The sequence below is a fragment of the Cavia porcellus genome, unplaced genomic scaffold (genome assembly GCF_034190915.1).
Source record: "Cavia porcellus strain 051 isolate PalLab524CR breed Dunkin Hartley unplaced genomic scaffold, mCavPor4.1 scaffold_13, whole genome shotgun sequence".
NCBI classification, from domain to species: domain Eukaryota; kingdom Metazoa; phylum Chordata; class Mammalia; order Rodentia; family Caviidae; genus Cavia; species Cavia porcellus.
Window position 1 is genome coordinate 4,733,730 of NW_026947496.1, and position 24,902 is coordinate 4,758,631.

A 24,902-nucleotide genomic window follows, 5' to 3' on the forward strand; every position below is an offset into this window, starting at 1 on the left:
AGTGTTCCAGCCTGCTTCCTTCTTTTTCCTTACATTATCTTCAGGTTCTCCTGCTTCTCTGTGATTTCTGGCTTTTCTGTTGGCTTTTGCTTACTATCTGGAAGTTTTTTCCCTTTACTGTTTGGTAAGTTGGTGTTTTCCAGATATTCCAATTCTAGGCCCTGGAGAGGTTATGACATGCTGCTGGATTTTATGCTTCTCTGTACTTTTTAGAAACAAAAGAAAATGATGCTTTTACATAAAGGCTGAAAAGCAACCAGAAGATCCATTCATAAAACTGACAATTTCCATGAGAACGAAAACACTTGCTGGTTGTTTAATTAACTTTTTCTTGTCTAAAGTACAAGCTTGGAAAATTCTGGGCAATTTCCATACGAGGAGGAGCTGAAAGTGATCATTACTATGTCATTATAGCAGACAAATATTCCTGGAATTAATTCAACTTTTAATTCTGCAACAGCTCCATAATGTTGCTTAAACTGTGTAATATTAGACATGAAAGGTATTCCAAAATGGCTTCTACACATGTAAGTTTAGTAATAAGAAAAGGAAACTTTTCTTTCTTAGCAACCAAAAACAAACCCACTAACAAAAAAAGACAGGATAGTAGGAAACATCAAAACTGGTACAATAACTATGATATCTAAAGCCATGTTGAGGGAAAATAAAAATATGAGGAGTACATGGATGCTCATTGTATTATGATCATCACTATAATGTTTTGTATGTAGACATTTGGAAGTGAGTTTGGAAAGCAATTTTGTTATAGAACAATGAAGCTTAGCCCAAGGAAATATGTCATTTAACTATCTGTCTAAAGTTCTACTCTAAATAAGGAACAAGATTGTCACATTTAATTAAGTAGTATCAGATAATAATGTTATAGTTTAAGGGAAAAATGTCCTCAAAATATATCCTTCTTTTAAAATTATATTATTAACTTCATGGTTTCACTATTAACCAAAATACATAGTATCCTGGCAGATGTGAGACACTGATTCCTTTCAGTGGTTTACAATACTCCATGGTTGCATAAAGCATTTTATTTTAGAATCACTTTGGATACAATTAAATATGGAGAAGATCTGGGCACTGAATACCAACCAAGCAAATGTTAAAAGAGACACTCCAAATAGGAAAAATTAAACATGTGATGTGAGTTTTGATATCCATTATGAATGACAGAGACTGCAGTGTCTAAGACTGATACTTTTTGGTTACTACAATGTTTTTTCTCAGCCTTCCATAGGAGCCATGGAAACAAAAAATGGAAGTCTGGGGACAGACTTCATCCTTCTGGGCTTTTCCAATCAACCCCAACTAGAGCCCATCATTTCTACGTTTGTCTTCATCTTCTACATTGTGACTCTGGTGGGAAACACAACCATCATAGCCATATCTTATCTAGATGCCCACCTCCATACTCCTATGTATTTTTTCTTATCCAACCTGTCTTTTCTGGACCTCTGTTACACAACTAGCATTGTTCCTCAAATGCTGGTAAACATGTGGGGTCCAAAAAGATCAATCACATATGGAGGCTGTGTGCTCCAGTTCTTCTTTGCCCTGGACTTGGGAGCCACAGAATGTCTTCTCCTGGCAGTGATGGCCTATGATCGCTACGCTGCTGTCTGTCAGCCTCTGCACTATACCGTGATAATGTACCCTCAGCTTTGCCAGAAGATGGTGCTGTTATCCTGGTTGGGTGGCCTTGGCAGTGCCTTAATTGTTTGTTCTTTAACTCTAAAGTTACCAAGATGTGGGCACTGGGAAGTAGATAATTTTTTCTGTGAGATGCCAGCCTTGATCAAGATGGCGTGTGTATATTCAAAAGTAATTGAATATGTTGTCTTTGCTCTTGGCGTTGCATTTCTTCTAGCACCTCTGTCACTAATTTTCATTTCATATGGAGTTATCACTCAAACTGTAATGAAGATCAAGTCAGCAGCAAGATGGAGGAAAGTGCTGAATACTTGTGGTTCCCACCTCACGGTAGTAACTCTGTTTTATGGAACAGTCATTTATATGTACATGAAACCACAAAATACCACATCCCAAGAAGAAGGAAAGTTCTTCACACTCTTTTACACAATCGTCACACCTAGCCTTAACCCTCTCATCTACACTTTAAGAAACAAAGATGTAAAAGCTGCCATGAAGAGAATTTTGAGTCTTAAAAAGTGTTCTACAAGAATGTGAGTAAAAGAAAAAAATTAAACCAGAGTGTAGAGAATGAATGGGAAAATAGCCTTATCTACGGAAGCTGAGTCAACTCTTTTGTTTAAATACCCCACTGGGCACCAAAAATTGCACTAGGTGCAATGTTTAACTTTAAATGCATAGGAAATACAGAGGAATGATAAGGAGACGCACAATCTGTTGGGGGAAAAAAGACCAGTCAAGAACAACAGGCAAATATATAACTATCAAATATACTAAACACAGTGAAGATAGGAGTTATGGTTCCCATCTACCATGTCCTCCCTAACCCTACTGCTCTCACAAGTAGGGTCCGGGGAATTGGCAGTGTTTGGTCCTTGGATGTGAGAGAGAGACAAAAGGAGAGAAAACAAGAGAAAGAAAAAAGGCCTTTACTCCCCACAGGAGGGCTGCGGAAGAGAGGCAAGCACCCGCCAAGGAAGACAGAAAACCGGCTCTTTCATTTGGTTTTGACAGGAGAGAGGGCGGGGCGTAGAGGGGGCGGGCAGAATGACGTATTGACAGCTGATTGGGGGAGCATTGGCCTGCGCGGAAGAGCAGGAGATTCAGGTTCCGGATTTGCTGGAAGCACGCGGAAGTCAGTGCCGAGGGGCGGTGCTGTGCGGCCCACGCTAACTGGGAAGCACACAGGGGAAATCCGTCAGGCGGGCGGGATCCTAGCGTAACAGTCCTAAGCGGTCTAGTTGTCCGCTGAGTCTGAGTGCTGATGGGAAGTGAGGCCTGGTCTGAGGCGGCCGCCGCGGGCGGGGCCTGCAGGGCCCCCCTCTCCTTCCTCCCTCGGCCTCCCTTCTCTCCCCGTTGCCGCCCCGGGCCTCGGCCAGGCTCCCGCCTCGGAGCCACAGGCTGTGGAGCGAATAACCCTCCGCTGTGCTCCGCGCAGCCTGACCGTATGAGGAAGTAAAACAACACGTAAAAAGTACTTAGTGTTTCACAGAGGTGTCAGTTTTAACGTAGGATTTGACGTGGGCTGTTTTTCCACCCCACTCTTGTTAACTTTCCGCGTGGATAGTGACCCAGGCAGAGCCCTCGCGCGTCCGTGCACGCCCAGGACGCCAGCTGGGGGGTGGAGGGCTCCAGAGCACACGGGACATGCCGCCGCCTTCACAGCAGCCTCAGGCATCAGGGGCCCGCCGTGCTCCTGCCAGCAGACTGACCGTGTGCAGAGGACCCCCCTGCCTGCTGGTGGATCTTCCCTCCACGGGAGATTATTCCCGTGGAATAATCTCACAGGGAAACCCAGCAGCCTGGCCGGTGTGGACCTGGAACCATCCCTGAGCCTAACGGGCCGTGGTCACAGGGAAGCGGCCCGCATCTCTACTAAAAGTGCACAAACACGCTTAGAGCTAGCATCAACCTTCAGGGAGCAGTTAATCTGGAAGAAAGGAGGAACAAATTGGAGAGGAGTATGCAAGAGATTTAGCTGTACCTGTAACATTTATATTTTCACCTAAATAGTGCTCCTTCTGTTATTAGTCAAAATGGCTAATGTCATCCAATTTGGGGGATGGGTTGCCACATTCATTTTATTTCTTTATTTAGGAAAGAGAGTCCAGTTGCAGTGTCATTTAAGGCCTGCTGAGTATGAATAGCCAAAGCCTTGATATGTTCATGATATCCTCTAATCCTAGGGGAGGGATAACGATAGAAGTCACTGATCATACAGGTGAAACATGCTCCTAGACCACTGATGTCATAGATGGGGTAAGTTTACAGGTTGGTGGATATTTTGATACTTCTGCCTTGTAATCACACAAGTTCCAATGTGCATCTCCCTAACTATCCAAGAAGTAGCCAGACCACAGATCAGTTCCACAGGAACAATGAGTCACACTCGGGGCTTCCCATCTAATTCCATCGTGGTTAGACCAGGCTGTTGCAAACCAGTCTTCGACCTGTAAAGTGATGGTGTGTATGCACTGCTTGGAAAACATCATTCCCATGTATTTAGTAGAGTTAGGCCAATGAGAATAGGAGTGATTCCCTTGTTCCCAACATAAGAGAACCTCTCTACTAAGGGAGGCCTCTCTATAATGGAGGTTAACCATAGATAATCATCCCTTGTCTGAAAATAGCCATCTTAATATCTAAGGTTGTTGGCCCTCAAGACAGGACCCTTACTCATTTAATAGGGATTTCACTAAAGCCTATAGAAAGGCTTCAGTGGCATCCTTAGAAAAATTTTGATTACATCCAGAAACATTAAAGCTGTAGTTTCTAGGTCACTAGTTACCTCGTAATGGTGGGCTAAACTAAAAACTGAACTTTTTAGTGATTCATCAATGTAGCTTATTCCAATCATCTCCTTAAAGTGGGAATACCCAGCAAGCAAGTTCTGATGTACTTGACAAGGGGAGCAGGCCACATATCCAGCAAGATGTTTGTTTTAATGATTCTACACATTACTGTGCCCACACTTGAAAGAAATTGCACTCTTCTTCAAGTGGTAATTAGTAAAGAAGCTAAAAGTCATATCTTAGATTGTTTATCTGAAGACTTTGTTTTCTTCTTGAACAAGAATTTTAGGGCCAGGGGTTTAGCTCAGCGGCATAAGCACCTTCCCTGCAAGCATGTGGTTGTAAATTCAATCTCTGGTACCAAAAAAGAGTTTTAAGTATTCTGTGGGTTCACAGGAGTATTCAGATGGTTGTTTACATTTGGATGGTTCCCAGGGCATGAGTCAAGTGTGATCCAGCAGTCCAGGCCTGCTACATAGGAGATGATGGAGTTGACAGGATCATGGTGTATGGTCCTTCCCAAATTGGTCCTAGGGAAGGACATGATGAGAGAAGAGACCTTACATATTAAATCTCTGGGGAATATGAGATTCCCCTTCTCTTTAGGCTGAGCTTCAATTAACTGAAGAGTCTGTTGAAATTTAGCAGTGAGGTGCTATCCTTCAGCAAGGCATCCTTTTCTCTATCAAATAAAAAAAAATCATTAGTGAGAAAAGAGCATCTATAAAGCATTTCAAAGGAACTGAGGCGAAATTTGAGATGTATTTCTTACTTTGATGTTGCTAGAAGTAGTAAATGAGGCCACTGTAGGTGGTTCTTGTGAGCCATTTTGCAAAGAGGTCTCTGAAAGGCCTCGTTCATTTTCTCTACCTTTCCTGATGATCATGGCCTCCATGCACAATGGAGGTGATAGAGAATGTCCAGTGCCTGAGAGGCATTCTGTGTGACTGCTGCTTAAAGGAAGGTCCAGTGTCACCCTGTAAGCTCTTAGGAAGTCCGAATCTGGGAGTGATTCCTGAGACCAAAGACTTTACCACCATTTGCACTTCTTCTATTCTACAAGGAAAGGCCTCAACCCACTTTGTGAAAGTATCTACCCAAACTAATAAGTATTGAAGTCTCTTAATCTTTGGCATATGATTAAAATCTAACTGCCATTCACCAGGGTCTTTACCATGTCTCTGCATACTTGGAGGAACTACGTCTGATTAAGAGGCTTATTCTTTTGACAGATATCATATGTACTAATTATCTGTTGTATTGTCTCAGAAATTCCCTTTCCTATGAATAACTTTGAGGCCATCTGGTGAGTTTTGTCTCTCCCAAGTGAAAGGTATGATGTAAAGACTTAATAATTTTCCATTGCCAGACATATTGGCACAAGCCTATAATCTCAGCTCTCTGGAAGGTAAACCTGGAGGATCATTGCACAGGACCAGTCTGGGCTACAAAGTGAGCTCAAGGCCATTTCAAGACCTCTTTGCAAAATGGCTCACAAGACTGGCCAGCTCAAGGCCAAGAACTGCATAGTGAGACCCTGTCTCAAAAGAAAAAAAAAATTTTTTTCTCCATCAGCTAGCACCAGAAAGAAACAATTTACTATCATCTGACTGTAACAATCCTAATGGAGCAAACTGACATGCATTCAATTTCTGATTGAGAATATTTGGGTCAAGTATGATCAAGGGAGCCTTCTCAGGTCAGAGGGACCTGAAAGGGGAGAATACTGAAATAGTAATTCCTCGTAATATTGGGATGCAAGTATTGTTTATTGTAATTCTTTTTCAATCCAGCTCATAAATCATCCAGACAACTAACACTATTGAACAAACTAACACATTTTCTGAGGAGACTTAACTGACCTTAATAGATAACAAAGTCTGATTATACTTAAAACATGCCTCATTCTAACTTGGTCTTAACCATCCTATAAAAAGACCCACAAAATATATAACAAAATAAATGTTAGCTATGAAAAAAGCTTAAATCATTAACATTGTCTAACACTTGCCAGCTACACTGTTACAGATTAATAGACTATACGGAGTTAAATTACTAAATACCAAAACTTAAAATTATTAGACCACACTTAAAGTGTTCAAAAATAAAAAGGTCTTCCACAAAGTTCTTCAAACACAGCTCTGCCAGCTCCAACTAACCATCCATCCCATGCTACAACAAAACAAGAAATAGGGACATGCAGAAAGCCATTGAAACTGGAGATTGATCGAATATGTGGGGCTAAAGCAAGGCCAGCCCTGAAAACACAGAGACCCCTAAACAAGCTACATAAACAAGCTGTTCCAGCTCCAAGAAAGCAGGGGGCCCAGACCAGCGAGGCAGAAGAGTTGCTAGGCAGTGGGGTTAAAATTGACCCCCTCCTCAGGGTCTCGGGATTTAGCTCAGCGGTATAAGCGCCTTCCTTGCAAGTTTGTGGTCATGAGTCCGATCCCTGGTACTGATAAAAATGAAAAAGACAAAAAAAAAAAAAAAATTTGACATCCTCCTCTTGAGTGTATAAGTAAACATGCTGCACTGGTTGATCAGTTCCTTCTCTCCCATCAGTCTTCATTTCTTCACCCCACGGCCCTTAGTGGTCCTCATCACAAAAACCTCAAGAGCCATGCAGGTCACAAGTGCTGGCTCACTAGTCTCCCTCCAAAACCAGATTATTTCATTGGCAGCTCTACAAAAGAGGCAAGTCCTAGACCTTGTCACCACAAGAAGGGAGGTACATGCATCTTCCTAGGAGAACACGTTCCTATTGTGTAAACCAGTCAGGAGTGGTCACTACAAAGGTCAGGGACTGGAGGGACAGGATCCGGTGGAGAAAGAAAGAAATAGGAGAAGGCTGGAATTGGATCCCAGCCCAAGGGACATCACAGTGCTAGCGGAGCCACTCTATCTGTTACTTTTGATAACAGGACAGTGTCTCCTGAGCACCCTAATAAGATTCAAGGAGAAAAAAAAAAAGATTCTAGGAGGCCACTACCCGGGTCACCACAATCCACCGATACAACCCCCGCTGGGAAGGACTGTATGTCCTTCAGAGGAGGGACATGATGGTAACAAAACTTTGGGATGCTGAAATTTAAGACCAAAGTGGCCAGCTAAACAAAACAACTGATGAACCATGCCCCCTTCTGCTTTTTCCCCAGCTAAAACCCCTCTATAAAGAAACAACAAAGGACGCCCAGGGCTCAGATTTCGGGGCGCCAAGCTGGTTGCCTCCACCTCTTCGGCAGTGACCGGTTAGAGCGACATTTCCAGGACAGTCGGCCTCTGCCAGCAGTGGTCTAAGCTCTTGGTCCCCGCCTTTCCCGAGGTCCAGGCGAGCACAGATCCGGACAGCGGCTGGGGACTTCCGGGTGCAGGTGGACGCCCCTGAAGGTCCCCATCCTGTGTCTTCATCTTGAATGGGTGAAATTATGCACATTCAGGGCTAATCAGCCTTGTGCCTGCCGCCACCTAGACAGGCACTAAACGACCGTCATGCCCCTGTGCAAAGCAAAAAGAGAGCTGATCCAAAGCTTCCAGTCGCAAAGGTCGCAGATGAAGGTCAGGCCTCGCTGGTGTCTCGCTCCCCGCTGGGCACCCACAGGCCCAAGGACTGTCACAGTTCATAGCAAATCTGGCTGCCCCAGAAGGAAACTGGAACCACGCTTTCAACAAGCAGCAGATCGGGACCCAGGGTTCTGCCTGGGCCGCATCACTAGGGCAGTCCCTATGTTGCCGTGTCAAATGGAGAAGGGGCTCGGGGAAGTCCTGAGGGAGGGAGGCCTGGGCGCTGGGCCCCACGGTCTCCGCAATAAAACCAGGGCCTCGGCGTCAGCAGAGGGCGCGCAGCACTGGCTCAGGGAGAGGTGAGCGGGCCACGCCCCCTGACGTGCGTCCCCAGCGCCGCCGAGCGAGCGCTCAGGGACGGTTCACCGCTCTTTGCTGGGGTTGAGTGGCCGAAGCTGGGCCTGAGACTGCGGTTCAGTTGCACTGGAGTCTTCCCCAGTTCCTGTCCCTTCCAGCTTCGGCGGTGCCTGAACCCTCTCAACACGCCTAGAACAGTGGCAGGGTTAGAGGATCAGATACGTCCAAAATTCTTATAAATCACTGGACAGTACAGCGCTTGGCGTTCTGTACTTGGTATACCAAATCTGGACCCCGGTTTCTACATAGAAAGCGCTGATGGGAAAATGAAAAGCTAGTTTGCCCACAATTAGAAGGGTAATCGTTAAGAGATTGGTTTTAATGGTGCAAAAAAGTGCTTTTCCCTGACCGGGAATCGAACCCGGGCCGCGGCGGTGAGAGCGCCGAATCCTAACCACTAGACCACCAGGGAAGGTGCTAAGAGGTCTCTGCCGAATTACTATGAACTGAAAGCCGCACATGTGCTCAGGACGCCAGAGCTAGAGAAATGAAAAAGAAGCCAAACCTGCGGAATTTATGACTTAATTCAGAGTCGTTTCCTTGCCTTTCTCCTCACAAAACAATCAGCCATTCGAGGACAGAATCCATTCTTTATCTCAGGTTCCTCAGAGCACGAGCCGTGTTGGTCACTAAATGAAGGCGCAGCCGCGCAGGAATCTGGTGAGAACACCATTAGGTTTCCTTGCGACAAGCTGGAGGCGGAGCCGAAATAGCTCAGTTGGGAGAGCGTTAGACTGAAGATCTAAAGGTCCCTGGTTCGATCCCGGGTTTCGGCAACCCCGTTACATTTTCTATTTTGTTTAATATCTCATATATATATTTTTTCATTCACACTCTACAAATGACCGACAGAAAAGGGCCCTCGTTCCTCGTATTCATAAGAGAGATGCAAAATGCGCGACGACACGGCCGTCCTGCCAGCACAGCCCCGGTACTAGGCTCCGGCTCGAGCCCGCGTCGGTACTGCCGGGGGAACTCCTGCTCGGTCGGTCTCAGGTTGCACAACGCTGAATCCGTTACGCCTTTTCCTGGAGTCGTCCTCCCAAGCACCCACCCGTGCAGCAGGGTCTGCGTGGGCTCTGCGTTCGCCTGGCACCGCCTTCCGTAGATGATTCACAGGACCTCTGAGCTGAGGCCCCACCTCCATCCGTGTTCCTCGTGGGTCTCTCCCACGCCCTCCCATGACCTCAGAATCAGCTGCTTCTCAAAGATGAGCGGTTTTGACTCAATTTGTTTCTCGTGGGTAAGCGTAGGCTCACACGCCTCTATGAAGAGCAGCAGAAACCCATGCGCACTCAGGACAGCTCCCTGCTAGAATGTAGTCACGTGTAATCACGTAGTAATAAACGCAAAACTCAAATGCTCAGCACCCCCGCGCGTGTCCGTGCACCCCTGCCGCGACAGTCAAGGCCAGGATCGAGCTCAGGAAGCAGGCGACAGAGAAGATGGGCGCCTCTGCAGGAACCGCGCTGCCTCGCCTCGACCTCAGCCGTGGCCGCGCGCGATGCGTGGAGCTCGCGGGGACAGTGCAGGAATCGCAGCGCTAGGGCGCGCACGTGGGCGTGCTCGTTGTCCCTGGACCCGTTCCGCGTGGGTTTCTTTTCCCCTTCCGTTTGTTGAGTGCACAGTTGTTTCCTGTCTTTTCCTATCCCTTAGTGTTCTGCCTCCCTGAATTCACCACGCGTGGTACGCGCACTCACCGACGGGCAGCTGGCCGTTCTGTTACTGCCTCGACATTTCAGTACTACTTACGCCTATAAGATTAACGCCGAGAAAGCCAGCAGAGGGTGGACGGTGCTTATGCCGTCCTGTTTTAAGAAGCTACCAAACTTCCCAAGAGTGACAGCAAGCTCTCAGCAAAAGTAGGCGACAGTGCGGACCCCGCGCATCCCGCCGGGACTCTCACTTCGCCGGGACGCGCCCACTCACGCTGGGACCGCCCACCCCGCCAGGACCTGCCCATTGCGATGGGTCCGCCAACCCAGTCGGGACCGCCCACTATCGCTGGGCTCCCCGGCGCTCCAGCCTGCCAGGCCCCACCTACCACCGGAAGTGATTTGGGGGCCCCGCCCAAGAGCTGCAGAAGCCGATGAGCCTAACCCGCTGCTCCTTGCAATCTTTGCCAGACTGGTTTAAAAATAGCCTTGAACTTAAAGGAAAAGGTGAAGGACTGCTGAGTCGGCTCCGTAAAGTTCAAATTCGTGTATCAAAATCAAATGCAGATTCTGAAGCTGTCAAGTCTACAGTGGGGCCCAATGATCTTCCCCTCCCCTCCCCTCTTCTTCCCTCCCCTCCCCTCTTCTTCCCTCCCCTTCTCTCCCCTCCTCTCTTTTCCCCTCCATCCTCCTCTTAACTCCTGTAAGGACAGTGGTCTGTACTGGAGACAGTAAAACAGAGGCCCCACGAGGTCCTCTAGCTAATCCTGACTAGGATTAAAACACACCTTACTAGAGAGATTCGCCTGGGAAGCAAGTCAAGGATGGGTAGAAAAAGAGAAAAACCCCATAAAGAGAGGCACCAAGAGGCCTTGGAACTTGCATCCAGACCCCGGAGGAAGAGCTGAGGGGCCGGACACCTCGAGAGAGCCGGGCAGCAAGACCTAGCAGCCTGCTCCAGCAGACTACAGGGGAGCAAGGGGCCGGCTCGCACCCAAGTGTCGTGTGCCCAGCTGTGCGCTGGTGTGTGCACGCGTGCACACGTGCGTTCACTCCGGAGTCACCAGTGTAGTCACTCAGGGCTTCACAGAGTGCAGCAGCCACCCACCCGCCCCTTACTAACTGTAAAATAACCAAGAATTAGAGACTTGCTTGCCAGCCAGCTGCCCACCCAAAAATTAAAGTACTTCGAAGAAGACAGGTAAGCAGACCGGAGGCGCACACACGCGGCCAGAGAAATGCGGGTAGCAGAGGCGCCCGGAAGCCGACTCAGTCATGGCCAGTTCCGGGCGGAGGAGGGTCACTCACCACCCCCATACACTGCAGAGAATAAAGCCCTGCCAGGCCCCATCCTTCCGGAGCCCCAGCCCCATTCCTTCTCATCAGGGTAGCCCTCTACCTCCTCCTGTCTCCCTCCTCTTCACAAATAAAGTGTCCTCCTGTCTCTGAACCTTGTCCCTCCAGTTTTCCACTAGGGCTCAGCCTGTGACCCCAGCGGCCGCCCAAGAGACGGATGCGACACTTCCTTCTTTCCTTCCGTTCGTCTTTCTTTCCTGCCGGGAATTGAACCCAGGACCTCTGTTGCTTGCACTCTTAAGCTACCTTAATATAAGACATAACATAAATATAAAGAAGTGCCGCCACCCCTGCAGCCAGCGGGGTCCTGAGGGGGGGCCATGGAGATCAAGAGAGAACTAGACACACATAGAGGAAAGCTGGGGCTGGGCGGGACCCGGCCTGTGATGGAGGGGCAGTGCCAACCCAGCTCGGTCTTCAGTCTCCCTCTTTAGTTATACACAGTAAAATGGCGGTAAGCAGGCGATGGGGTCAAAAGTGCAAGGGCTCGGTGTTCTGCCGAGAACAGTGACAGTGAGACATTCTGGGGCTGTCCATGCTGTAATTAACAGGGAGGAGCTCCAAGGCGGACACGTGCTGGACAGCAGTGCTGGAGTCCCAACAACCTGTTCACTTGGCTCCCCTCTGGCGTTTCCTGTTCTCAAGGCGGGCCTTGCTCTTGCTCCAAAGGAGTGGTCGAATGATCTCCATCCAGCTCAGCTGCGCTCCACAGGGAAGAATGTAAAATATAAGCGCAATGTCAAAGAATATAAATAAAATAGAAGTGGAACAGGAATGGTGGTGCACGCTTGTAATCCCAGCCGCTGGAAGTCTGAGGCCGGCGGATCGCCACAAGATTGAGACCAGTTTGAATTATAGCGTGAGACCGAATCTAAAATTTAAAAAAAAGTACACTCAAAGTACCTCAGCAGACATTACCTGTTGTTATGGTTGGAGTCTGGATGCCCCCCACCAGAGCCTCAGGCAGTCATGGGAGCAGGCTTCTAGAGTTTGTGGAGGACACGTGGTCCAAAGCTGGAATTATAGGTGTGAGTGCTAACTGTAGGGTGGGTGAGGCCTACATACCATGTAAGGGACCTGCTATGGATTAAACTGGTGGTCAATAACACCAGCTGGATTAACTCAGCATGGTGTTGTATGTAGATGACCCACCTGAGGAAAGCTGCCAGCACAAAAAGAGACGTGGAGAGGAAGAGCGGGATGTTGTGAGTTCTCCTAAGTGTTGTTGTGTGGAGCCGTTGGTTCTCCTGCAGGAACTTGTCATGCCTACCTTCCCCATATGGCCATTATTCTCTGAGGAGTTTGGGACCTTGTCACTGAGTGGCTGTGGTTCACTTTAGGAGAGCTCTGGTCCTTACTTTCAGCATCATTTCCTGGCTCTGGAGGCGAAGATATTTGCTGTTTATTCTCCAGAAGAAATTTGTTACACTGGCTTCCTAACATGTTCTCAACTGTTCGCATCATCAGAGGAGCTGAGGACCTCACTGTGACTGAGGATGGCTGTGATAATTTTCAGGGGAGCCCTGTTCCTTATTTTGAGCGTTGCTTCTTGGATCCAGTATAGAACCCTCAATCCCCTGGCACAGATCCTTCATTCCTGTGACACAAACTTTCTAGCTTCCACCGCTGACCTTGGGCCTTCCCAGCGCAGATCCATAAAATAGACCTGCTGAAGTCCTTGTTGTGGGTCTAGACCTCCAGGTGGACTTGGAGGCACTGTCACGAGCTCTCGGTCTTCAGCTGGACTCATTGCTACGGGATCCAGGCCTTTGGCTGAGTATTCTGGGTCTTTAGTGTTGTGGTCAGACTTCCTGCAATTCCTTGTGTTTAACTCTGGGTGACCACCATAAAATATTACAAATTCTGTGTCCTGTATGTAACTGTAACTTCTCTCTGCAGCCCCTGACTACAGCAGGACGAGGAGTGTCCTCTGTACACTCCTTCTGTTTTGCTCTTGTTGCTTTTGCTGTCTTGTGCCACCATGAACTGTTTCCTCGGGGCCACACATCCTGCCTTGGAGCCAGCTGATTAGGGACTGACACTGCCACAGACTGTGAGCTAAATACACCTTTCTTGCCTTCATTTTGGGCATCAAGTGTTTTGTCTCAAAAACAGAAAAGTAACCAAGACACCTATATTTACTTAAAACAACAGCTTTATATTCGTTCTGTCCCATAATAGAGTAGCATATCTTTTACTCCTTCTGTTTCTTACTCCAGTATTGTATAAGTGAAATGTGAACATTTAGCACATCCATATCTGCCTTTGTCATGGTAAAACAGTGCTGTCCTAGGCTGACAGGCAATCAAGCCGAGAACATTCGGATTCCCATGCCGCGCAGCATGATAAGAGTCAGCTAACTATCCCCTCAGCAAAACAGTTGTGCTCTTTGCATTCCCAGTGCAGCCATGGCTCGTGGTCCCAAGAAGCATCTGAAGGAGTGGTAGCTTCAAAACACTGGATACTGAGTAAATTGACCAGTGCGTTTGCTTCTCATCCATCCACTGATCCCCTTATGCGGAGAGCATGTCTGCCTCGCAGCATCGTCCAGAGGAACAGACTTCACTGTGCCAAGACAGGCCATGAAGTCAGGGAGATTTGCATGCAAGACATTGTGAAGACCAAAGGCAGAGTCCAAGCAGAATAACCTATCCTGCCAGTTTATGGTATCACCAGCACTGACAGGACTAGAGAGGGGGATCCCAAGGGTCACTCTGCCATTCACTGCATGAGGATTGTGGAGGCCAAGTACAAAGTCTGCCAAGTAAGAAAGCTCTTTGTGGGAACAAAAGGCATCCCACATCTGGTGACTCAGAGTGCTCACACAGTCTGGGGAGTGACACGGCGCAGGTGGATTTGGGTACTAAGAGTACTGAATTCATCCAGTTTGACACTGGTAACCGTTATATGGTGACTGGAGGTGCCAGCTTGGAAAGGATTAGTGTGATCATCACAAGGAGAGATAATCCATCTCTTTTGATGTGGCTCATGTGAAAGATGCCAATGACAACAGCTTTGCCACCCACTCTCCAATATTTTTGTTATTGGCAAAGGCAACAAGCCATGAATTTCTTTTCCTTAGGTGCAGTGGATGATTGTGTCAGTTTGAGACATTTCGAAGCTTAACTAAAAGGGTTTAGCAACTCCACACCCTTGGGTGTAGAAAACCACCCTGGGTGACTCATCACCTGGAGGTATAAAAGGGGAGGAGGAAGGAAGAATGCATTCCATTCTTGGGAGAAGCTCTGGTTTGGACATCATCTCCTGGCTTCCAGTGTAGATTTTTCAGCCTTCCATCGTAGAGCCTCTGGCCTTCTGTCACAGACCCATCAGCCTGCTGGTGTGGACTTGTACGAGACACTAGGGTGAACTCCAGACCTTGGATTGAATCCTTCAGCCTCCAGCATGTAGACACCCTCTGCATACTTCCTCATCTGACCCTGTGGCTGACCACTGTAAGCCAATCTTGTCATTTCTTATACATTTGTATATCTCATGTTATATCTGTTTTCTCTAGTAAAACCCTGACTAATACACTAGGAAAAAGGAATCCACCTCACCACTGCTGAAGAGAGAGCAGAGGCTGGCAGCCAGAGCAGAGGGCAAAACGGTCTCTAAGGTGGCATGAGGAGGGAAGTCATCCAGACTCAAATAGAGTATGATGATGCTCAAAAAAGTCCTTTACTCATGCACAACATCAAGCTTTTAATCCTATGTGAATTAGTATGCAGCTCCCAGAGGTAGTCTTCCTGTTTAGTTAGAAACCTGTTTTGGTAGACATGCTGTTTGACAGCCAGGTCCTTTGAATCTTTTCTATAAAATTCATCACATCATAAACATGTCTAAGTGTCTGAAATGTATCCAGGTGTGATGGCACATACTTGTGACCTCAACACGTGAGAGGCTTATGGGGAGGTTTGTGTAGGGTCCAGGTCAGCCTGAGATAGTGAGTTCAAGGCCTGCCTGAGACAGGGAGACCATCTCTTAAAAATAGAGTTTAATTTTTGAAATTCCAGGGCACATTGAATATTGAATGTCTCGTTAAGTTTAAATGTCACCAGACAGGATCCAAGGAGGTCTCCAAGTGGAGACATGGGAACTGTGACATCCCTGTTGTAGTCAAGGGTTGTTCAGAGAACAATTAGAATCAGATATAGAGTTCATAATATTTTTTATGATGGTCACCCAGAGTTAACACAAGAAACTGCAGGAAATCTATCCACAACACCAAAGACATTTAGTCAAGGGCCTAAATCCCACAGCAATGTCCCTTGAGTCCAAATAAAAACCCAGAGCTCATCATAATGCCTCCCATGAGTCCAACTGGAGGTCTAGAGCCCACAAGAAGGACTCATGCCACTCTCTTTTATGGATCTGTGCCAGGAAGGCCCAGAGATCAGCGGTGGAAGCTAGAAAGTCTATGGCAGCAGGGTGAAGGAGCTGTGCTGGTGGTTTGAGGGTTCTATGCTGAGGCCGAGAAGTCACACTCACAACAAAGAACAAGGCTGTCTGGAAAAGCACCATAGCTATCCTCAGAGAGGCTCTGAGCTCCTCCGACGATAAGCACAGTCAAGTATGAAAGAGTTTTCGGCATGGCTAAAAAGATAGAAATATGAGATTAAAAAAGGCCTTTATTTTAGGAATTCAGAGAAAAACTCCATGATCTCCAGGGTCTGGCTTTTTCTCTGCCCGACTCGTGGTATGGGGGCATACATGTAGCTTAGGTTTGGGGTGGAGCCTAAGGGACATTACTGATGCACAGGTAGCCCACTGGAATTCATTTTGTGCCACAGGTAAATAGCTTAGGGGCGGGGAAGGTGACCTTTCATCTCCCAGGGCCTCCCAGCGCCTCCCACCACTACAGCATCTCATTTAGGACAAAATCCTTTCATTCCCTTCTTTTTATTATTAGGAAAAAGGGCGAAGTTTTTTTTTTTCTTTTACTGCTTCCTGCTAAAGGAGGCACTGTACTGGGGTTTAGGAGGGTCAATGGGATGTAGTTGATGCCCATGTAGAAGTTGGTGCCAGGTGTTTTAACCAGGACAACTTTATCACTGAATGAATGCCTGCACTTTAGATGGAAAAACAAAGAGATAAGGTGTTATGAGGAGGCAGGCCACTACCATATTTAAGGACCCAAGTGAGGTAGAAGAAAAGGTGCCTTTGATTCAGATATGTCATTTTATCAGGATCATGTTGAGGTAGAATCATTGCCATGGTGAGGTAGAATTCTGAAAAATAAATTGGGGTTAGGAGCAGTGGAGTTATGAGAGGTGATTATTCCTCCAGCTGAGAGGGTAAAAGTTAAGAGGGTAGGTAGGAAAGACTTGTCTCTGGTATGCATGATGTAGGAGTCTTTACAAAAGACAGTTGAGAGTCCTACTGTAAAAAGGATAATTAATAGAATGTAAGAAATTAGGAACCAAATTGGATAACAAAACATGACAGCCAGAGAGTTGTGGCTGTGAGGCCTTGGTGAGGTGGGGATGAGTGAGCAAAGGGATGGTTAGATCTAGGGCTGGGAGGGCACCACTTAGCCTGAGTGATGTGAAACCAGGATGGCAGTCTAACAACTTTGACCGCTGTTGAGGTTGCCGAGAAACCAAGTATGGGCTGCTCCACCTTGGTTGTAGTCCTTGGAATGATTTTATGTAACAGGACGTTAGTAAGTATATCAGCAGTCTCCCTGTTGTGGAAAAGGCTTTTATTTATCCTGAAAAAGTACAAACAAAGTTAAGAACATATTTGAGAGTTTTGTGGCAGGGCATGTGTATAAAATTTATCTGTCAGTCTTGACCAGGTTTGTGTCTGAGAAATTGGTGAATAGGAAAGGAAGGGGGTGCTATGTGTCCCTGAGGAGAGGGTTTACTAGAGATAACAGGTGTGAGCTGTTGAGACTTCAGAGTGTCTGGGTCATCTGCATAAACACAAAGGAATAAAAAGGCATTTTTAGATCTAGGACTTTAAAGTGAGTGGTGGAGGGAGGGAAATGAGAGAGCATGGTATAAGGGTTTGGCACCCCTGGGTGGGTTGGGGTAACAGCATTATTGAGTATCTTAAGGTCTTGTATTTGAAGGTAAGATGCATCAGTCTTGAGTACCAGGAGAATGGGAGTATTATACGGTGAATGTGTAGATTCAAGAAAACCATTGTCTAAAAGGTACTTAATTATAGATTTAAGTCCCTGTAAATGTTTGGAAGCTACGGGATATTGGGGAACACAAGAAAGAATTGAAGGATCTCTGAGATGAATTAAAATAGGCATGGCATGGGAAGTACAGGTGGGATTGGAGGTACCTCAAACTATGGGATTGACCAGAGAAGAAGCGAGTCTGGAACCTGCATGAAATAGGCCCTGTCTGTAAAGGCACATAGGTTGGCCATCAACACCCCCTATAGAGACTGAGGACTTAATATAGCACCTTGAAAACTCAGGAAGAACCCTATACATGGCCTCTATGTCCCAAAGTATAGTCTTACCTGAGACCTCTAGTGGGACTTGGGACTCCGAGAAGGACACCTTAATAGGGGCTGTGGACCCTGAGCCCCGTCAGTCTTCAGCAGCAAGTCCAAGCAGATCTGTCAGTGATGAAACTGGCAGTGTTGGCATTTCCAGTGAGGGCTAGAAATTAGGATGCCTTACCCACTCTGGAGGCTTGGACAGTCCAGTAGCCCTGGGGTAAGGCCCCAAAGGAACACCAGGATGGGGCACTCTCTTGCCCAATGTCCTTCTGCTGCATTTGAGGCATGGTCCAGGAGAGGCGCAGGCAGCTCCACCTTGTGTCAGTTTACCTGTCTCAGAGCTCCAAGTGTCACTGCTAAAAGATCACACTGTTATTTTTTTAACTCTATTGTTGAAAATGTGAAAAGCCATATTAAGATCTCCCTGTGGGGTTTGAGGGCCAAGTTTAGCCTTTTGTCTTGGAATCTGGCCCACAATGGAAGGTATCTGTAGAGTCAATTAAGTATGCAGGAGTCAAATAATACAATCAACAGGGTATTTATGATCATAACTTTAGTAATGGCTTCCCATAAGGAGGATAAGGTTCAGGGAATTTTAGGAACTGACATGTCATTTATTTGTCATATGTAAGTATCTCTTTATGTTGTTAGAATGTCTAATGCTATCTGATTTTTGGAGGATGGCCTGTTTTGTCAACTTTACCTTTTTATTTAGGAGAGAGATCAGCTACGGTGTCATTTAACACCAGTTGAGTATAGTTAATTATGGCTCGGTGGAGGGCTGAGCCAGGGCAGGCAGACAGGCTGGGAAAGGCTCAAATCTGGCCTCTGCCCCAGTGCTGGTCTTGTAGTTTTGCATGTGTCATATAATCTTTTTCTGGAAAATATCTGATGGATCCCAGCAAAAGGAATCCAAAAGGAATTTATAATTATCTCTTAATTTCAGTTGCTGAACATCCAGAAGATTGATAGCAGTACAGTACAGCATAGGCAGTAAGCTTAACATAGAACATTAAATGGCTATTAACCATGAGTGTTTTAACATTTGAACACTGAATAAGTTTGTGAAGCATCTCTAAGTGTATGTCTGGATCTGAAAGAAAACACTTGTCATCATACATTATATAAATTTTTGTTTAAAAATTATTATTTGACTGGTGACCTAATCAGACCCAACAGGTCTGATTTGTATCTTTTGGCTGGAACACAAGAAAAAGACAGCAGAAACAATATATTTGAAGGGTTGAATATACCATCAGATCAGCAACAATGAATTGTCTTACTCATACGAACTTTAGTTGAGGTGTCACCCATAGGCTATGGAGATTATTGCAGGCTTTGATCAATAAACAAGGCTGGTAAAATTACCAGGTGGCCACTTTCCCATTCTTCATTAATTGAAGTCTTGTCCAATGTCTCCTCACCCCAAGAGATTTTATTTAACCAGTTTTACCACCATTTTGACCAGCTGGCAAATTAGGTGGAAACATTTTTTTAAATCTATAACACAAATAAAACTTGATTAAATGGTTTGAGAATATGAAAAAGGAAAAAAATTGCTGAGCTCAAACAAAAAGGAATAGCTGTTCACAGAGCAGGCAAATGAACAAACATGGACTGAAGATCTGTAAACGGACTGAAGGAACAACAGATAGATGTTATAAAATCAGAGTGCACTCAAATATACTTGGCCAATTTGAACTATATTAAATAAGGCTGGTGTGGACCCTTTTGTAGATTAATAGAGATCTCTTGAAATAAGAATTGGCCACTTTTCCTCCTGCCACAACCCATTGTCTCCTCCTCCAGGCTGCCGCTCAGAGCTCACATTCAGGGGCGGGGTGGGGGCTGGGACTGCTCCAGAGACTCTTGGTGGGGGGCAGGAGAGGGAGCACGGGGCAGGGGGCAGGGGGTGTGGCATGAGAGCCCAGAGCAGCCTGCACAGCCCGGTTGGTGTGCGCAGGCCTGGCCTGCCCCACCTGTGCACAGCCCAATGCTGCCTGGGCACACAGCCCTCATCCCGGTGCTCACGGGAAAAGGCAGGTGGGGTGGGGAGGGACTGAGAAATGGGTGAAGCAGGGAGGAAAGGAGGATGCTGAGACAGCTGCAAGATTTGGTGTATGAGATATAGGGGTGAAGCTGTAAAGGAAGAAGCCACCTCCTAAGTGTATGTGGGAGGGATCCTGGAGGAGCAGAGGGAGAGAAGGACACATTCTTAAAACAAATGGAGAGTTTCTGCAAACTTGTCATCAGTGTGATAAACTATAAATAAAACATCAGCTTTTTGGTTTTTGGTCCCTTTTGAACTAGGCACCCCATAGGTATGTTTTTTGGGGGACAGGAAGTGATCCCCATGATCCAATCACAGTCAGGTGAGCCAACAGACCGTGATCTAACCAGGTCAGGTGGTCACCTGGCCTCTTAGACCTACAGTAATCGGTCCCAAAACTCATGTTTTTGATCATCACCAAAAGGCACAAGTCGATTTTCCGCAGATTAGTAATGGCTCTGCCTTGGGGCTGCCCAAGGGACATGAGAGCATTACCCAAGTCCAGGGAATGGAAGGAAAATCTGGCATGGGGCCCAGCCCACTACAGAGTAATCTTTGGACAGAATTGACTCACCTGCGGTAAATTAATTAGACTGGTATTGTTTGCAAGCCAGCAGCGACAAGTTTAGCAGCTCCTGCATGTTGAGAAGTGAGAAATTAATCCAGGATGCAGTCCAGTCTGTGAACCGGCAGGGGACTCAGACTGGGAGGGTCCCAGGAGTCACTTGTCTGCCGTTCCCAGGCAGGAAACTAAATGAAAGAGTTTTGGGCATGGCTAAAAAGATAGAAATATGAGATAAAAGTGGCCTTTATTTTAAGAATTCAGAGAGAAACTCCATGACCTCTGGGGTTTGGCTTTCTCTCTGCCCGACACGTGGTGTGGAGGCACACATGTAGTTTAAGTTTGGAGTAGAACCTAAGGGGCATTACTGATGTACAGGTAGCCCATTGGAATTCATTTTGTGCCACAGGTAAATTGCTTAGCGGCGGGGAAGGTGACCTCCCAGCGCCTCCTACCACTAGAGCATCACATTTAGGGCAAAATCCTTTCAGAGTAAAAGCCAGGAAGCCAGCATGAGGAGTTCATCCTGGAGGCACATGTCTTACCTTCCGAGCCAGGAAGCAATGCTCCGTGTGAGGACCAGAGTTCCTCTAGGGGAAGCAATGGCTCAAACAGCAATTTGTAGGAAAACTCACAATGCCTCAACACTTCAATGCAATAGCTTGTCCTTCTCCACAGTCTCTATTTATGCTGGCAACTTTCCTCAGGTGGGACATCTACTCTCAGGGCCATGCTGATGTAATCCAGCTGGCACTAAGTTGACCAACAGGTTTTAATCCATAACAATCCCCCACCTGTGGGATAGGCACAAGGCTTGCTGGCTTCCATCACAGAGCACTTCCAGGCACATGCAGAAGAGGCACACAGCGATTGATTGTGCAGGATTTAAAAAGTAGACACTGAAAGAAATAGTGTATGTTCCCCCTTTTTATAATCTGAGACTAATAGTTAATTTCAAATATATTATACCCCGAGGTCCTAGTTTACCTGTGTCTAGTACTCCATGTTGCTTTGACCCTCTGTTCTCAGGCCTGTTGGTTTTTAACTATCTACCTAAAACTGGAGACTTCTAGGTGCTGTTAATGTGATCTGGAACAGGAAGTAGCAAAAGCTGGTGAAAATCTATTGCTTATGATGTCCCTGTGTATCTCGAAAACATCTTTGTTGCCCTTACCTTGGTGCCTTCAACCTCAAAAGGGCAATCCAGAGATTAGGCAAATTTAGGGTGAATGGAGCACTCCTCAGATAATTACCACGTCTATGTGCAGAGCTGAGTTGTTGCAGAAAATTCTCCAGCCATATCAAACTGAAAGACTGCACCAAGGAGATAAGAAGGCAGCATTAAATCTTTTCACCAGCAGTCGGACTGTTGGCTGTTCACACCAGTGGACTGTCGCAGAATTCTCCAAAGAGGACAACTCTGATTTTAGGAAGAGTTTAGTTCATATAGAATTTACAAGTGGGAGGTACAAAGCAAGTGACTAAATGTTACATAATTAGTTACACATATTGAGTCCTATACTGACAGGCAGGCTGGTCTTGAAACCAAGGGATTGTTTATCATAATATAGAAACAGGCTGGGAACAAGGGCAGGGGCCCTGACAGAGTGAGCAGAGTTAAGGGCATTAGCATAAGGGAGGGGGCCCTGGAATTAGTCCAGGGCGCCTTAGGGTGCAGAGAATTACTCTGACTCAGCGCTCAGCTGGGCTGCAGACACCAGCAAGGTCAATTCATTTCAGCAGAAACATCAGAACAGGATTTATCATGAAATATCTGTAAGTTTGCTATCTTATAAGTGTGTTCCTGCGCTATAATTGTGCCCCAACAGAGTGGGAGTCAGACCCAAAGTTTAGGTAGAAAAGGAGACATGAAGTCAGAGGCCCAGGTTTGGGCCTGTGGTTTGTGACCCACTGGATGTCTACAGGCGCAGGTGAGGGGCCAGCATATTGGGGACAATGATTTGTAAACTGACATCGTTTGTCTTAGCTCTCCTTGTGAGCTGGCTTTTTAGAAATCACCTTCCTCTCTCGGTCAGTGAGATGAGCACCCAGGGGAAGGTTGGGTCTTGGCTTGTTCCCTTATAGTGCTAAACTCGCCCATCCTCTCCTTGCCCTGCGCTGTTCCAAGAAAAGCGCCCAACCCTCTTCCCTACACTGGCTGATAAGCAGTGGCTGGATCGGAAGTCTTTGTCTCTGCCCATCCCATCCCGAGGCACTGACCTCCCACCCACCCCCCATTTTGTATTATTAAATTTGTTCCTTATTTCATCCTTTCCCGTTCCCCTCATACAGGCCGTTGGGGTCCTTGGCCAGGTCCCTGATACCGCTGCTCTCGGCACAAGCAACTTTTACGTACCTGTTACAACTCAGCGTGTGTTATCTTTTCATTTTCTGTGGTAAGAAGTTTTCAGTTTGCACAAACTTTGCCAAAACTTATATTTGCACTGTCTGCGAAATGCACAATGATCTAGGTCTGTATTAAATGTAAGCAACATGTCAATAATCATTTTCAACTTCCGATTCTTTCATCAAACGTTCGTGTGGATCAGGAAGACAGCGTTCAAGGCCCTGTCCCAACTTGAAGCATGGAAGAACTGAGGGAGGTGTTGCTGTTGCTGTCAGCCTCATTGCCTACACTACTGGCTTGATACACTGTAGGCAGCAAAAAGCCAGAGCATAGGCTGGAATTTCCTTTCTTCCTTTTCCGTGCTTAGAGCCACCGGGACCACGCCCCTGGCCAGGGAAACAGGGACAAAAGACAGAAACCAGCAGGGGTCGGACGGCCTGCACCTTTGCCACTCTCACCCAAAACCGCTGGCCTTCCTGGGGCCGAGGCGGGGAGGAGGGAGCAGCAGCTGCCTTCGGTGCCCTCCGGGCGAGGCCTCCAAGGCGGAGGGGTGATGGCGCTCGCAGGAACCCGACAGAGGTGAATACGCCGGCTGCGCCGCCGCTGCAGTGCCCTCAACCGAGGCCTGCGATGCCCGCACAGAGCCTCGGGTCTAGGGCCAGCTCCCCGAATCCCAGGCCAAGCTTCACTGCACCCTAAGCTAACTCAACCCCGCCCACACCAACCTGGCACCAGCTAACGCTAAGCAGAACTCTAACCCAAACCCAGCCCCTACCCTAACTTGAACACTAACCGCCACCACAATAACTACCTCTAACCCTAATCCCACTCGTACCCCTAATCATCCTAACACCCCCAAAACCTAAACCCAAACCCAGGGCTAGCCCAGCCCCGCCCCAGGGCGGGACCTGTCCCTCCCAGGGGTAGCCGCGGTTGCCGGCAGGGGCGTGAGCGAGGCCCGGGAGATCGCTGCTTCGGCCAAGCTGCAGAGAAGCTCTCGGTTTTGAGGTTTCAGAATTTTACAAGAAAGGCGATCAGAGGTAAGGCCGGGCCAGAGGCTGAAGGACTATAGGAAGTAAGTGCTGACATCTGCCTCCTTAGCGCAGTAGGCAGCGCGTCAGTCTCATAATCTGAAGGTCCTGAGTTCGAACCTCAGAGGGGGCAGTTCGCTTTTTGTCCGCCTGCCCTCTCTGGTGAATTTTGCCTCCGTGTAACACCTCTGTCGTTCTTCCCGCACTTCCGCGACTGTGCACCCACGGTCACGCTGAATCCGCCCGCTGGGCGCAGCACCTGACCGCAGGTTTCTCGGCTCGGAGCCCGCGGGGCGTGGGCCGCAGGCCTTGGTCACCGGCGCGCTCAGTCACAGCCCGCGTCTGCGTGCGCTCGTCCGGGGGCGCCCCTCTCGCTGGTGCGGGCTGCCTGGGCGGGTCCCCGCTTCGCTTCCGGACACTGCCCTGGGCTGCACTCGCCCTCAAGACGGCGTAGATCCATCACCGCAGTCCAGCCCCGTGACATCAGCCGCGCCCCCTAGTGCTCCTGGAAGGTTCATTTTTCTCAGTTTAGGCGACCTCCAGCCGACGTCTCAACTGTGCACCTATTTCCTCTAACTTCCCTAGTGAGTTATTTGCACACGTGGCCCTGAAGCGCTTAGGTTTCCAGTGTTCAGTATACAATGACAGAAGTTTCCGATTTTCAAATGTCGAGTCTGAAATGGACATTTACCCAAAAAAAAGTTAAAAGTAAAAAGCTAACGCCCGAACAGGGACTTGAACCCTGGACCCTCAGATTAAAAGTCTGATGCTCTACCGACTGAGCTATCCGGGCTTCTACCCTAGAGCTCCTTGTTTACCTTATTGTAGATGAAGTCGCACGGGCCCAGGTCCAATGTTGCTGCTCTTTTATCTTGTCCCTGTTCTTCTTTCTTGCCAATTTCATCCCTCCCAAACAACTATCTCTGGCCCGGGCTCCAGCACAAAACGGTACCGGGCCCCCAAACCTTCACAAATGGCACAGCACACAGGCTTCTGCGGGGCCCTGCGCTCGGGAAGAAGGAAAACACAGTCGCTAAACTAGAAGCTACGAGGACGAGTCTCAG

General features: G+C 47.5%; 1 protein-coding gene, 2 long non-coding RNA genes, 4 other non-coding genes and 1 pseudogene across 7 annotated transcripts; 4 read left to right on the forward strand and 4 right to left on the reverse strand.

Moving 5' to 3' along the window:
* The first annotated feature begins 1,254 nt into the window (after positions 1–1,254).
* On the forward strand, positions 1,255–2,199 carry LOC100732448 (putative olfactory receptor 2W6). Its single transcript, XM_003463203.1, has one exon. The coding sequence runs from the start codon at positions 1,255–1,257 to the stop codon at positions 2,197–2,199; it is 945 nt and encodes a 314-aa protein (XP_003463251.1).
* A 2,386-nt stretch (positions 2,200–4,585) lies between these two features.
* Positions 4,586–10,269, reverse strand: LOC134478447 (uncharacterized). The gene is made up of 2 exons (XR_010051058.1): positions 5,227–10,269; positions 4,586–5,136 (listed from the first exon to the last, which is right to left on the reverse strand). It is a non-coding gene; the product is annotated as an uncharacterized LOC134478447 (long non-coding RNA).
* On the reverse strand, positions 8,716–8,787 carry Trnae-cuc (transfer RNA glutamic acid (anticodon CUC)). The gene has a single exon. It is a non-coding gene; the product is annotated as a tRNA-Glu (tRNA).
* Positions 9,079–9,151, forward strand: Trnaf-gaa (transfer RNA phenylalanine (anticodon GAA)). Its single transcript has one exon. It is a non-coding gene; the product is annotated as a tRNA-Phe (tRNA).
* A 3,302-nt stretch (positions 10,270–13,571) lies between the features above and the next one.
* LOC111754959 (small ribosomal subunit protein eS4-like) lies at positions 13,572–14,468 on the forward strand (annotated as a pseudogene).
* Positions 14,469–15,999: 1,531 nt separating this feature from the next.
* Positions 16,000–23,528, reverse strand: LOC134478448 (uncharacterized). Its single transcript, XR_010051059.1, has 2 exons — positions 22,817–23,528; positions 16,000–21,774 (listed from the first exon to the last, which is right to left on the reverse strand). It is a non-coding gene; the product is annotated as an uncharacterized LOC134478448 (long non-coding RNA).
* Positions 23,529–23,898: 370 nt separating this feature from the next.
* On the forward strand, positions 23,899–23,971 carry Trnam-cau (transfer RNA methionine (anticodon CAU)). The gene has a single exon. It is a non-coding gene; the product is annotated as a tRNA-Met (tRNA).
* Positions 23,972–24,558: 587 nt separating this feature from the next.
* Trnak-uuu (transfer RNA lysine (anticodon UUU)) lies at positions 24,559–24,631 on the reverse strand. The gene has a single exon. It is a non-coding gene; the product is annotated as a tRNA-Lys (tRNA).
* Positions 24,632–24,902: the final 271 nt, after the last annotated feature.